General features: G+C 45.9%; 1 protein-coding gene across 1 annotated transcript; it reads left to right on the top strand.

The window, feature by feature from the left end:
* The first annotated feature begins 14,378 nt into the window (after positions 1 to 14,378).
* On the top strand, positions 14,379 to 14,861 carry LOC138579943 (uncharacterized). The gene has a single exon (XM_069650161.1). The coding sequence runs from the start codon at positions 14,379 to 14,381 to the stop codon at positions 14,859 to 14,861; it is 483 nt and encodes a 160-aa protein (XP_069506262.1).
* The last annotated feature ends 212 nt before the right edge of the window (positions 14,862 to 15,073 follow it).

Raw genomic sequence — 15,073 nt, 5'->3', positions numbered from 1 at the left:
GGGATTTCATGGAGGTAGGAACTGGCCAATGTAAGACAGCCGGTATTTTAGTGGTGTTCATGGCTAACCCCTTTGGTGTAATATGAAAACCCAGGATATCTACTCGGTGCACATGAAACAGGCATTTTTCGGGTTTTGCAAATAGGGCATGCGTACGGAGACGGGAAAGAACCTCTCGTACATGAGCTACATGTTCCTGCATGGACGAGGAGAATACTAATATATTGTCCAGGTAGACGACAACTAATGCATCCAGGATGTAACTAAAGATGTCGTTCATAAATCGTTGGAACGTAGCGGGTGCATTACACAGGCCGAATGGCATAACCAAGTACTCATACAACCCGTACCTAGTACAGAAGGCTGTTTTCCATTCATCAGCCTTACGTACTTGGACCAGGTTGTAAGCACCCCTCTGATCCAACACAGAGGCATGGGTTAAACGATCAAGCAGGGGACCAATGAGGGGAATAGGATAGCGATCCTTGATGGTAATGGCGTTTAACCGCCTGTAGTCAATACAGGGGCGAAGGTCCCATTCATGTTTTGGGACAAAGAAGATGGGACTGGCTGCAGGTGAAGCAGAAGGTCGGATGTGGCCCAGGCGTAAATCATTCTGTATGTATTCTTTAAGGGCTAGATCCTCTGCAAGAGAGAGGGAGTAAATCCTTCCTGAGGGTATGACGGTGATAGGCAGCAGATCTATGGGGCAATCGTAGGACTTGTGGGGTGGAATAACATCTGCACAGCCTTTATCGAATACTTCTTTGAAATCTTGGTATTCTGAGGTTATCCATGTTGCAATGGTTCCCACTACGTGTTGAGGTGGATCGAGATCCATAGAAATGGTTTCATCGAGTGTGAGCTGAGCGATGGCCCCTAGCACCTGGGAAGGAGACTCATTGTTGACAGAGTGTATGAGACATGCAGACTGACAGTGGGCAGACTCGAAGTACAAATGGCCTAAGGTCCAGTCGACAAAGGGGTTATGGACCCTCAACCAAGGAATACCACGGATTAGCCCATACTGAGGTGTTGTTATCAAGTCAAAGGAAATAGTCTAATTATGGGTGACTTGAATTACTAGAGTCAAAGGTGCTGTTTGTTGCCTGATGGGACCTGAGATGAGGGACGTCCCGTCCATTGCTTGCACAGGCTCTGGACGTTTTTTATTCTGCAGTGGTAAATTGAGCGTGGCTGCCAAGGAAATGTCTATGTAGTTACCAGTTGCTCCAGAATCAATGACTAGGTGAACCACATGTTTTGTGTCAGGTGAAGAAAACAAGGTAGATTGTACCGAAATGGGTTTTATGGAGCCATAGGCGGTTGTGGACTGCATGGGGGTCGAGTCCTGGCCTGTCGGTGCCCCCGAGCCTAGGGACGGGCCTTCGGAAAACCCAGTGTTTTGAGTTTTGGCTGGCAGGGGCATTCTTTAATGTAATGTCCGTTAAGACCACAATAGAAGCAAGCATTATCTGACCTACGTTCTCTCTCGAAACCGCGATCGGGTTACGAACCCCACCTATTTGCATGGGTTCTCCTTGCGGTTCAGTGACGGAAATGGACCGGGTGGGAACAAAACTGGCTTCTGCCTTACGTTCAGAACGCCGATCATCAACCTGCAGAGCCAGATCCACGAGTTTGTGGTATTGGATAGGTAAAGAAGGGACCACAGCCAGAGCATCTTTCATGGCCTCACTCAAGCCTTTGTAGAAAACCACGGCTTTCTTATCTTCAGGCCAAGTTGTTTCCACAGCCAACTGGTTATACCGGGTAATATATTCAATGAGGAATGACTTGCCCTGAGATAGGTTAAGAAGCTCAAGCTCCCGTGATTGTGCCTTGTGTCGAATGTCAAAAACCTTGGTCATCTCTGCCACCAGAAGATTGAAGTCGTAAAGTACAGGACTGTTGTTTTCGAGCAATGGATTAGCCCAGGTGGCGGCAATACCACCCAAATGTGACAATGTGAAGGCGGCCTTGGTGGTAGCAACCGGAATGCTTGTGGCCTACACAGGAAGTGCAATTTATACTGGTTCAGAAATGTACGGAACTTGTGTGGGTCTCCCTGAAACTTCTCAGGAGCAGCTAGAGGAAAAGGAGTTGGGACATAAACCTGTGTAGTGACGGCTGGATTGGCCTGGGGAGCACTAGGTTGGAGGGGATTGGATCACCGAATTCTGGATCTGCAGGTAATGCGTGACGCTCACTCTGAATAGTGTCTAAACGTTGATGGATTGCCGCTGTGGCAGCTGCCATATCAGAGCAAAGCACCTCAATGGCTTGGACCAGAGCAGCCACGGGTCCCCGGCGGAGGGATCCATACACCAGGCTAAGGTCTTCTCAGTCTATCAAGACTTGAATGTAGCATGGAGTATATGGACCTCCGTCCCTAAGCAATCAACAGCGAAATAGAAGATACTCGCTGTTCAAGGATTAGGGCCACAAGTGGCGGCAGGAACACCAGGTCCTCCGAGTGGCTGCTGTAAGGAATGGACAGGTTAGGGTTAATGGACCAACAATACTTTTACAGTTCCCAATGATGTACAAACAGAACCACCTACCAGATGATGGAAGTTTTGGGAGGAGCTGAAGAATGGTCGAGGTGTCAGTAAGTAGCCCTGTTCCCTAACAGCTAACTGATGAAGAAGGGGGGGTAACACCTGAGAAGGGTAGCCTCTATTAGCAAAGCAGCTGAACCTGAACGAAGAAATGGCAGAGCCTAAGAACCAGAACCTATTGCAGCACTTAGTTCTAGAAGCAAGAGTTCAAGGTCTGAATCCAATCTGAATGTCCAAAGGAGATAACAAAAACAGTCTGTGAGGCAATCCGTGGTCAATGCTGTAGAATCAATGGGTGCGACGTAGCAGATAAGGGTTGAGCAAAGAATATCCAAATAACACAGTCCGTAGTCGAAGAACACAGGAAAGTACAATCCGAGGTACCAAAACGCCAAATGCCGTATGAACAGCTGAGAAGCAACGCTAGCCGGGGGAACAGCTGTTTTATTCCATGGCTAAGCGATCACGTGGTCTCAACGCGGGTATCATGTGATGGGAAGGCATAACGTGTTGGCAAAGAGACGGACGTAAAGCATTCCAGGGAGTCATGTCACGTGACTGTTTTTCTCGGCAAACGTTCTTCCTATATTCCGCTATAGCGGACCCCCCGCCGTCCTATCACTGGCATATACAACATGACGGAAGCCGCCATGCGTGGTGGAATGTCACCCGGGAACTCGGTGGCGCGCCTCTACGTTTCTGATGCTGCAGGTGAGTAACGTGATGGCCATAAGGGCGTGCTGGCTGATATTTTGTGAGGGGCAAAGTGTGGGATGCAGCAGGCATAGAAGGGGTCTTTACGTAAGGGGGCTGAGACAATGGGCCTCATTACTACCCTGGCGCTAAGTGTTTAACGGCGCCGTAAAAGGCTGCGGCGCCGTTAAAAACTTAGCGCCTGATTACAAGGTCCCTTTGCGGGACCCGACCTTAACGGCTGGTTTTACCAGCCGTTAAAGTAGGGACCCGCAAAGGGACCTTGGTGCTAAGTACGTTACCGCAGTTTGCGGTACCGTACTTAGCACCTTCCCCATTCCCATTGAGCCCTATGGGGCAAAAATGGGAATGGGGAAGGGCTATGGAGGAAGGGGGAATTACCGCCCCACCAACCTTGTAATGGGGTGGTAATTCCCCCTTTCTCCATGGCGGAGTCGGTAAGTTACCGGCATGGACCATGGTGCTATCAGAACCATGGTCCTCAGCCTGGGTCATAATGAGGCCAAATGAGTGCATGACAGTTATGCTCCAAAAGAATTTAGGAAACACAGTTTCATGTGCATGACCTATTTTGATGTGAAATGGGCTTGTAACATTGCGGGAAAGTCATCTTCTGCTTCGTAAGAATTACCAGCAACGTTCTCCTTTTAATAGGAGACATGTGACTGTTCAGCAACAGTTTATACTAACAATGGGAAAAAGAGAGGCTTTCTCTTCACGCAAGTACTTTAGCTTTAATGATATAAGCGTGTGATAAAAATTGCCTTGTTAAAATTACTTCCCACTTCTGCGAACAACTTTTACTTGCTCTTACTTGCAAGCAAGTATAAATTAAGCTGGCTACAGTTACCGGCAAGGTATTCTTGATGATGATTTGGAGTATGGAGCTTCCTTCACCGACTCCACAATTATAGCAGTGGCGGGCTACTTCCACTTCCCGACTTAATTTCTTCTGCTGCTACTGCTACAGGCACTCTTGGACCCACATCCCTCTGTAGCACGGGTGTCTCCGATCCAGCCTCATTAATGGAGTTTCCTTTCTCCAGCTTCCCACGGGCCTTGGCTGGATGCACAACTTCAGCTTTGCCTTTACAGCAATAAGGCAAACCTGGAAAGACTGCCTTTTTCTCTCAGGTTATTCCAATGCTGCCACAGCCAAACAGGATTTGTGAGCACAGGACCAACTCAGAGCTGCAGGTGAAATCTTCTCTTCGTCTGCTCCGGTGTCCCTTCTGTGGTCACACTTCCTAGTGAACTGCCAGTGTTGTGCTATGCTTCTTCTACTGCTACTTCTGCCGACCTTCCAGCTTCTTTATACTGCTCCTTCCAGCTGAAGCCTTTTATGCCCCTCAGGTAGGTTAATTGGCTTCAGGTATATGTCTTCAGGCCCTTGGGTCTAACTGCCTGACCTTGCCAAAAGCTATTAGGCCTGCCTGCCTGACCTTGGCTCCTACATGCCTCTTCGGCCCTCTTCTTCGTCATAGTCCCTGAGGGACTCTGTGACATGTAGTCCATTTTACAGAAATTTGTTTTCATACTTCTTTAAAATGGCAAAGGGCCATCAGAATGGCAGGGTTACGGGAACAGTTAAAAAAGGGTTCCTCACAGTCTTGCTGGTCTGATCCCCCCCACCCTCCAACTTACACGTGCATGGCTTAATCTTTGAGACAAGCATATGCTACTACCCCCAGGGTCGGTATCAGAAAGCGCCTGCTTTCCTCTGGCCACATGAGAAGGGTCCCAGGCCAGGATTCTGGGGAGAATCCCGTTGTATTCTTCACAGGAGGAACAATTAAAATCCCTGAGAGCAGTGCATATCAGGGTGTGGGCAATGGCACTCCAGATGTCTCAGCCAGGTGTTCTCATCCTCCCAGGAGATGTCACTACAACCAACAATGTTCCAGGAGATTGGGGCATGGTTTGAGTTTCCCAGCCTGGACCGCTTTTCCTCTCTGGAGAACACTCAGCTTCCATTGTTCTGCTCCAGGTTCCCAAGCAAGTGGGACCAGTGAGGAGAAGCAATGTCCTCTGATGGCTGGGGGCCTGCTGCATGAATTTCCTCCCATCTCCTTGATTCCGGGGATGTTGAGCAGGTTTTAGGACTGCAAGGCGGAGCTGATCTTGGTTTTGCCTTATTGGCCGCTATGATCATATATCCCTCTGCTGATGAGGCTGATGGTGGCTCCAGTGTGGGTGCTGCCATAGTACCCGTCCCAGTTGAGGTCTTCGAGGTGCAGGGAAGAACTGTCACTTGTGAGATGGTCATTATGGAAATTGAAAGGAAGAGATGGCCACGTCTAGGCTTAATTACATGAGTGACTCACTCTCTGCAGACCTGCAGAATGCCAGTGACTCTGAATTACTAGAAATTGCAATGGAGCAATTGTGTTTCTTGGTGTGTTCGGCATGTGGTTGATGCCATGTCCTGTGACCTGACAACAATACTGCAATTCTTTTCTGTCGGTTTTGAGAAGGGCCTTGTTGTGTCTACTTTGAGAGCTCAATAGGTGGCAGTAAAGGCATTTTGGGAACTGTGCTGGGACATTTCAGAAAGGGATGCTGTTTTTTTTAAAAAATAATTTTTATTAATTTCCATAACCAACAAACAAAAAACAAAACTTGCAGTACATGTCACAATACTTCAACATTTTACTTATGCCAATCAATTACTACTGCTTACCCCATTCCCACCCTCCAACTTGAGCCTACTCTGTTCCGTCCTCCTCTGTAATTTTCAATTTGGGTTCTCTTCCGCCGAGTCCTGGTCTGTAGACCAGTCCTGGGCGGGCTCATACAGGGTGGCTATCAAACGTTTACAGGCCATCAGGGATTCTGCTTCTTCTTCCCCTCTTTTGTCTCCCGCCTCCTGCAATACTGCTGTTTCTACTTCAGTCCATTTTTGAAGATCTCCCCACCAGACCTCCACCCTTGGTCTGTAACATGCCTTCTATCGCATAGCTATTCTGCGCTTGGCAAGTATATATGCCAAATCCTTCAATTTGCTTATGTGCTTCATCTGGCAAGGTCTGGGGAATCCTCCCATCATGCATGCCCACACTGATTCCACATTTAACTTGACCCCTTTCTCGTCTAGCCGTTGTGCTATTTCTGCCCAGAACTTCCCAATTTCCGGGCATGCCCAAAACATATGCGTCATCCCAGCATTTTTCTCTGCACATTTGGGGCATGTTTGTTGTTCTGTGTTCTTAAATTTGGCTATTCTCTGCGGCGTCATATATGCTCTGTGGGTTACATATAGTTGTATTAGCTGTAGCCTTGCATTTCTGGACACTTTCTTATGATAGCCCTGCATTCGTTCCCACATCCCATCACTCATGGGTTCCCCTACTTCTTCCCAATCGTGTCTTAATTGGACCACTTCCTTCCCCACCCTGGACATCAAAAGCTCACATAATCTGGAAATCTCATGCCCTCCCTCTGCTGTGTCATATATTGTTTCAATGGCTATATCAGGTTCCTCTTCAAGTCTTATTTCAGATCATGTCTCTTTGATCCGCCGTGTCATTCGATTATATGTAATATATTGTCCTGCCTGTAGCCGTTTACTCCACCAGCGTCCCAAATTCCTTTATTTCCCCTTCTTGCCATATATCTCCCATTGTTATTATCCCCACTGGTTCCCAGTATCTTTGGATCATTTTCATTAATTGCCCATCTCCTCCCGTCAGCGGCACTAACGGCACCTGCGGGGAACACGGGTTGGGCTCTCCATGACCTGACAACCTTTCCGCCATATTTTCCATCCCAGTATCATCATCTCTGAGCGCTCTTTCAATTGTGGTTTAGGGAGCCATATTATTTCCTTCAGGAAGAACGGGGCACTCTCTTTTCCCAGCAATCTCGATTCTGAGGTCGGGTCCTCTGATAGCCACCTCGCTACATATTGCAGTTGGCTGGCCAGATAATAGACCTCATAATTAGGTAACTTAATGCCCCCTTTATCATACATATTTTGCAGCTTCCAAAGGGAAATTCTTTTCCTGGGTCCGTGCCATAGGAATTCCCTGCATATACTCTGTAGTTTAGTAAAAAAAACGCTTTGGTATCAGGTATGGTATGTTCCCAAAGAAATGTAATCGCCTCGACAGTACCACCATCTTCAACAGTGCCCCCCTCCCAATCATTGCCAAGGGGAGCTTGGCTCAGAACCTCATGCTATTGCTAATGTTTACCACCGCCTTCTCTGTGTTGTGTTGATGTTCTGCCTCCACCGTGTGATAAAGGTCTATCCCTAGATTTCTAAACGAGTCTGTCTCCCATGGTATTGGCAGGACTGGCAGTCGTTCACTGGGGGCTTTTACGTACCTACCCAAAGGGAATATACATGATTTTTGGTGATTCACTGCAATGTCGGATAGCACCGCAAAGCGTTCCATCACTTCTAGTATATATTGGAGGTTTTCCTCTGGGTATCTTAAGTATAGCAGCATATCGTCTGCATACAGCGAAATTAGATACGGTTCCCCTTTCAAGCTGATCCCTATTTCCTCACATTGCCGTCTCAGGTATATCACTAGCGGTTCAAGTGCTAATATGTACAGCATTGGTGACTATGGGCATCCCTGTCTGGTGCCCCTGCTTATTTGCCATCTCTCCAAAATGATCGCTCCTGTCTTGACTCTGGCTAGCAGCGCACTATACAGCAATTTGACCCATTTGCGGTACCCCGGTCCTATCCCGTAGCTAGTCAAGGCTGCACTTAAACAAGGCCATTTGACCGATTCAAAGGCTTTAATGGCATCAAGTGATACAATTGCAATGTCGCTCGAGTCTCCCATTGTGTGCTCTATAACCCGGTGTAGTCTTCTAAGGTTATCAGAGATATTCCTGCATGGGACATATCCTGTCTGGTCCGGGTGTATCAGTTTGCTTATGACCCGTTTCATTCTGTTCGCCAGCACCGCGTGAGTATTTTGCTGTCTTGGTTCAGCATCGATAGCGGTCTGTATGATCCTCAATCCTCGCCAGGCTTATTGGGTTTGGGGAGTGGGATGATAATGGCTTCTCTAAGGGATTCTGGTAGTCTCCCTATTTCAAATGCCTCGTTTAACATTGCTAGCAGCGGGGGGAGCACCTAATTTCTATACATTTTATAAAACTCACTGGAGAGTCCATCAGCCCGCGGGGTCTTAGTGGTGGGCAGTTGCACTGCCACCGCTTCCAACTCTTCTAGTGTGATTGGGGCCTCTAGGTCTACCCGCTCCTCCTTACTTATTTGTGGCATGCCTATATCCTCCAGCGTGTCTATCATCTCCTCGTTGTCACTCCCTCCCTCATCCTCATACAAGTGTTTATAATATTCCAGGAATTCTGAGTTTACTCCCTCTTGAGTGTCCACTGTTTGCCCGTCCTTCCACATTATTGCTCTGATCGGTGATCTGGGGGCCTCGCTCTTATACAGCCAGGCCAGCATCCTCCCCGGTTTGTCTCCTCCCGCATGCTGTCTCTCCATGTTTTTTTTATAGTTTAAATTGCATAGTCTTTCCCAATGTCTTACGCATTCCTGTTGCAGTTGGTTTATGGCTTCTGCTTCTTCCTTGGTGCCGCTCCCCTTTCTCATCATTGTCTCTAACTCACTTAGCCATCTTTAATTGGGAATTAAAAAATAAAAAATAAAAGATATTTTTTCTTTTTTTTCCAGCAGAATTTCCCTGCCAAAATGAATTATATCTTAATACTTAACCTAAGGATTTCTATAAGGTTTGCAGCTCAGATGATTTGTATTAGAGAGTCACAAATCTGTTCTAACCCTGCTCTCGGGAAATCCCAGACACTTTTGTGACTAGCTTAAATGAACACCCAAATGGTCATGAATGTCCTACTTATGTAAGTTTAAACAATGTATCTGCTGAACTTATTGCATAATGAATCATATATCATTAACATGTAAACAAGGTACATTAGTGCGAGTGGCATCAAACATGAACATTCATCATTATATTATTAACATTTTGCAATTGGAATTTAACAGTCAAGTCATGATAAAAATGGTTGTATAACTATGTTACAACGATCATAAGAAATTAAATAGCTCCTGGTCAGAAATGAGACCTGAATGGCAGGTGTCCAGATTACAAATCCATTTGGCTTCTCGTTTTCATAAAAGTGGTTCTAGGTTGCCTCCTCTGGGAGTGGGGGGGGCATAACTTTTCGATTCCAAAGAACCTTAATTTGCTAAATTGTCTTTGCTCTGGACTACCTGAAAATGCGTGGCTATTGGTGATCTAGAGTCTTGGTTTTGAATCGCTCTGATATGTTCTCCAATTCTTGTTTTGAGTGATCCGATTGTTATTCCATAAATTACATTTTTACTGTTACAATTGATCAGTTGCTGGATGTTTAATTGTGTGCCGTTGGGTTTTGAGATAGTCGTTTTTCCAATAATTTGAATATTTGCAAATTGTGCATTGTCCACATTTGTAGTTTCCAAATGGTTGTGGTGTCAGCCACATAGTTGCTGGTATTTGTTCTTTTGATTTTTTGATCTGAAAATGTGATGGGCTGAGTTTGTCTTTTAGATTCTTGGCTTTACGAAAAGTGATAGTGGGATAATCATCTAGTATTGTGTGGAGGTCTAGATCTGTTTTCAGAATATTCCAATTTTTGGCCAGAGTCTTTTTGATAATTTGATTGTTTGTACTATATGCCGTGATGAAGTATATTTTATGTTGTGAGCTGGCAGTTGCTGGTGGCCGTCTTTTGTCTTGTAAAAGTTGTGCTCTGGTCCTTTTGAGAGTTTTTTGATAACATTTGGTAATGAGGTCTTGACTGTATCCTCTTGCCTTGAAGTTGTTCATTGTCTGAGATACATGTTGTGTGAATTCCTCATTGGTGGTACAGTTCCTCTTGACCCTTAGCATTTATCCATAAGGGATATTGTTGACAACATGTTTAGGGTGGTTGCTGGTCACGTGGAGTATGCTGTTGGCGGCAGTGGGTTTGATGTGTGGAGTGAATCATGTTGTCTTGAATGTCCAGAAAATTAATTTGAGATTGACTATACTGTGTGGTGAGTTTCAAATGATAAGAATTTGCATTAAGGTGATCAAATTAAACCTGAAGTAGAGATAAAGTGCCATTCCAAATCATGAGGATGTCGTCGATATAGCGTCCCCAAAAAAATAACATTATTGTTGTGCATAAATGATGGGTGCCACTATGCGTGCTCTAGTTCATAATGCCCCATACATAAGTTGGCATATGGTGGGGGCATACTTAGCACCCATGGCGGTTCCTTGGATTTGTTTGTATAGTTGTTTATTGAATGTGAACATGTTGTTGCTCATGGTGAAGTATAACATCTCCAAGATCATCTGGTTCTGATTGTGATAAGATATGGATCTGGTCTTTAAGAAATAGTCTGTTGTTTGAAGTCCTTTGGTTTGGAGGATACTAGTATATAGCGCTGAGACATCCATTGTAACGAGCCAGTAGTTAGTTTCCCAATGTATGGTTTCCAACTGTTGAATGATGTGTGTTGTGTCTCTTATATAGGAGGATAATGATGTTGCTAGACGTTGAAGTTGAAGGTCAGTATATTCTGATATGCGTTCTTTGAGAAATCCAATGCTGTTGATGATCGGTAGACATGATGGTAATTCTCTGTATGGTTTGTGTATTTTAGGTACAAAATAAATTGTCGAGATGATGGGAAAAGGTATATTCATGTACTGGTATTCTTCATCTGTAAACAATGCTTTGTCCCTTCAGTGTTTACTCATTGTCCTCCAATCTTCTTGAAATTGTGGGAGTGGGTTTGTGTGTAGCAGCTCATAACATTGGGCATCTTGCGGATGTAGCATTGCCATTTTGAAATAGTGTTCAGTTTGGAGTTATATTATGTTGCCTCCTTTGTCTGATGATCTGACTGTTATGTCAGGATTGTCTTGAAGTGCCTTGAGTGCTTGATTTTCAGAATAACTAAGATTATAGTTGATCATTTTCTTGTTCCTGGTCCCCTTGAGATAAGTGGCTCTGAATTCATTTTGAGTTGCTTTAAAGAATATATCGATCGCATTGTCTGCTGGTAGGTTTGGCACAAACGTTGACTTTGGTTTGAGTCTAGTGGTTTCTGAGAGTCCTACGTCAGTTTGTTGTTCCGTTATGAATGATTCAATAGTATATTGGTCATTAGGGTCCGATATGTTTAATAGATTTACCGTTAATTCTACTTGTTCAACTGTTACATCTGATGGAACCTGTCAGGGCTAGGCATGTTAATGGTGCTATGTGTGTCATGCAAACACCCCAGAGACACTCTAGTCTCACCGACCCCTTGCACAAGCCCTATATGTGTTACATAAGGAGGCTATTGCATCCTTATTGCAGGCAGAACGCCCAGGGACAAAGAAACATCAGGAAACTACGCTTCCCAGCAGGCCGTGTGCTTCACAAGCCTGCTGGGATGGGAAGAGCCACGCTCGACGAACTGCGCATGCGTGAATCACGCCCGTGCGCTCCTGCTTGCTATTCCGGCTTCAGAAGGGAATGGACGTGTTTTCCAGCGCTCTGCTCAAGGCAAGCCTAGGCGGGGCATTCGACCCGCCTGAACACTCCACAGGTAAGCTAGTTTAACCCTACGTGTAAAGAGAAGACTAATCTTTCTGGGGGCATGTTTACGATTTAGCGGTAGAGACCCGCAGTGCACGGCAGACACTAATCTGGATGTTTAATGCATTCTTTGGAGTGACTGAGAGCATTGAACGTTCTACAACGTTTCGGGTGAAAGCAACCCAAAACGTAGGCGTCCGGTGCCCTAAATGGAGAACAGCAGGAAACACGTGTGCGGAGCCTCGGGTGAAATTAACCTGTGCACCGCTCACGATTACCCATTACTTGGGTTAGAAAGCAGAGTGCTAAGAACACTAGATTTAGCTCAGCTCTCGCTCATTGTTGTTTTTGGTATTTTCCAGCGGAGCTTGATCGCAGAACATTCAGGACTTCCCGTGCAGCACTTAAGGACCTAGGACTACAATCTGCAGCTAAGTGCATATTCTTGTTTCACTGACATTTGCAAATCTGTAACCTCACATGGTGCAATGTGTTAGAGTGGTAAAGTGAGCAAGTAGCTGTTAAATTGCATGACAGTAATGCAGTAAGAAATTCAGTGGTACATGCAAAGCTTATCCAGGTGTAATAAGTAATAAGCAGTGGTTAGAGCTCAAGGCAAAAGCTCAAGCAGTCTGGTTAGAGGCTCCACTACAAAGGCTTCATAACTGCTGGGCAAAGTGTGTGAGTGTGTAATAGTGGTCTGAAAGGGTGGAGAACATATCACAAGCTGAACCAGTGGGTGAGGCAGCAGGAGCTGAGGAGCACCTTATGCCTACTTACCCTTACCCATCCACAACATCTTCCTAACCCTCTTACCGGTTACCCTGCTACCCTCTACCCATCCAATCTACGGACCCTAACCCTCAGAAATATAACCAGTTTATCATGCAGTGCCAACTACATTTTCTAACCAAACCCACAGTGTTCCGGACAGCTCAGGCCCGCACTGCTTTTGTAATATCCTACTTGAGTGGGGATGCAGCATCCTGGGCTCCACCGGTGGTTCGCAAATACAATGCCCTTTTGTATTCTTGGGAAGACTTTTTGGAAGAGTTTGGTAGGATGTTCAACTGGCGCTCTGCCTCTTTACTCAAGGATAGAGAACTGTTGACTCTCCGGCAAGGGAGTAAGGAGTTGGTCACTGACGTGACATCTTTTGACAGGTTAGCTGTGGAAACGGACTGGCCTCAAGACAAACAAATGGTGCTTTTCTACCAAGGCCTTCGAGAAGACCTTTAGGACTTGATCGCCCAAGTAGACCCACAACCTAATGATTGCTCTAGTATGATTGACTTGGCATTACACTTGGATCAGCGCCAAAACAAACAATGTCAAGACCGGAGGAAATGGGTCACTAAGCAAATGGTGCGATTAGATCAACAGAAACCCAGTAGGCCATCCGAGAGGAGCACGGGCACAGAGGAGCCTATGCAGATTGGGACTGTCCGTGGGCCATTATCCAAAGAGGAAATGGATAAGAGAAGACGGGACAAGCTCTGCCTATTCTGCAGCAGAGCAGGGTATTTCTTGACGGAACCTCCCACAAAACCAAAAGGGAGTCAGTCATGAAACGCCACCATGCTCACCAGTAAGGGTGTCCTGGGTGATCATAGCTGAAGACACCCCAAATAGCTTGGCTAACACATACCACAGACAGGCAGCACACGTACTGCTGAAGGGGCAGTTGGGTTGGTGGGACAAATGTATCCCGGTTACACTCATGATTGATTTGGGAGCTACCGGAAATTTCGTTGACGTGCAATTAGCACATAGTTTAGGGCTTCCTCTAGTCAAGAAGGCACAAGAAGAAGAAGTGTGCATAATCCCAGGGTGCACTGGGCTTCAGCCTTAGTACAATTTTCATCGGACTATTGTAGGAAGCATTGCAAAAAGCCACATATCACGCAGATTGTTGGGAGTACTGACACAGTACTACCGGAAGATTATACTGAGTACAGGGATGTATTTAACAAAGCCGCTGCTGAGACTCTGCCCCCACACCAACCCTTCGACTGCCGCATAGACTAGGAAGCTGGGGCCATATTGCTGTGGAGTAGGATCTAGGCCCTCACAGAGGCAGAAAACCAACACCTCAACGCCTAAATTGACACAAACTTAGCAAACTGATTCATTAGGCATTCAACATCACCGGTCTCCTCCCCGTTATTCTTCGTCCCTAAGAAGACGGGGGATTTACGCACTTGCAATGACTACAGAGCAATAAACCGGATAACCATTAAGAATAGTTACCCACTTCCCTTGATACCGGTGATGCTGGATCAAGTACGAGGATCCACAGTATATACGAAGTTGTATTTACGCGGGGAATACCATCTTGTCCGCGTGAAACAAGGAGATGAATGGAAGACCGCGTTCCGGACCAAATTTGGTTTATATGAGTACCAAGTGATGCCCTTTGGGCTCTGCAATGCTCCACCGGCATTCCAACATTTCTTGGATGAAGTTCTGCGAGGGTACCTGGATATCTTTGCTGTCGTATATATAGACGACATATTGATATATCCACAAAACATGGAGGAACATCGAGAGCACGTAAAGGCCATCTTGCAGAGGTTAAGGGAACATCAATTATATGCAAAACACGAGAAATGTGAATTCCATCAGTCAACTGCGGAATTCCTGGGATTCATTCTATCACCCCAGGGGGTCACCATGGACAAGCGGAAGGTAGAAGCCATCCTAGACTGGCCATCCCCAACTTCGGTAAAGGAGATTCAAACCATATTAGGATTTGCCAACTTCTATAGACGTTTTATAGAGGGTTTTGCCCAAAAGGTTCATCCCATCACTCGTCTCCTCAAGAAAGGGGTGCATTCCAATGGGACGCAGCAGTGGAAGAAAGCTTTCAGGTACTCAAAAAGGCATTTACTACAGCTCCGGTACTACTGCATCCCGACCCTGCTAAACTCTTCATCGTGGAAACCGACGCATCCAGTTATGCTATTGGGGCTGTCCTTTCGCAGCGAGATGACCATGGGCAACCACACCCAGTAGCCTATTACTCAAGAACTCTATTGCCTGCTGAACAAAATTACATAATAGCTGACCGAGAATTATTGGCGATCAAAGCCGCGTTTAGTGAATGGCATCACTACTTAATGGGCGCCAGGCATACAATTACAATATATACCGATAACTGGAATCTGCAATTCCTAAAGACAGCTAGAGCGCTAAGCCCATGTCAACTGAGATGGGCAATGTATTTC

Source organism: Ambystoma mexicanum, chromosome 3p (assembly GCF_040938575.1).
Source record: "Ambystoma mexicanum isolate Mex_15411 chromosome 3p, UKY_AmexF1_1, whole genome shotgun sequence".
Taxonomy (NCBI): Eukaryota; Metazoa; Chordata; class Amphibia; order Caudata; family Ambystomatidae; genus Ambystoma; species Ambystoma mexicanum.
This window is presented reverse-complemented; position numbering and strand designations above follow the sequence as displayed.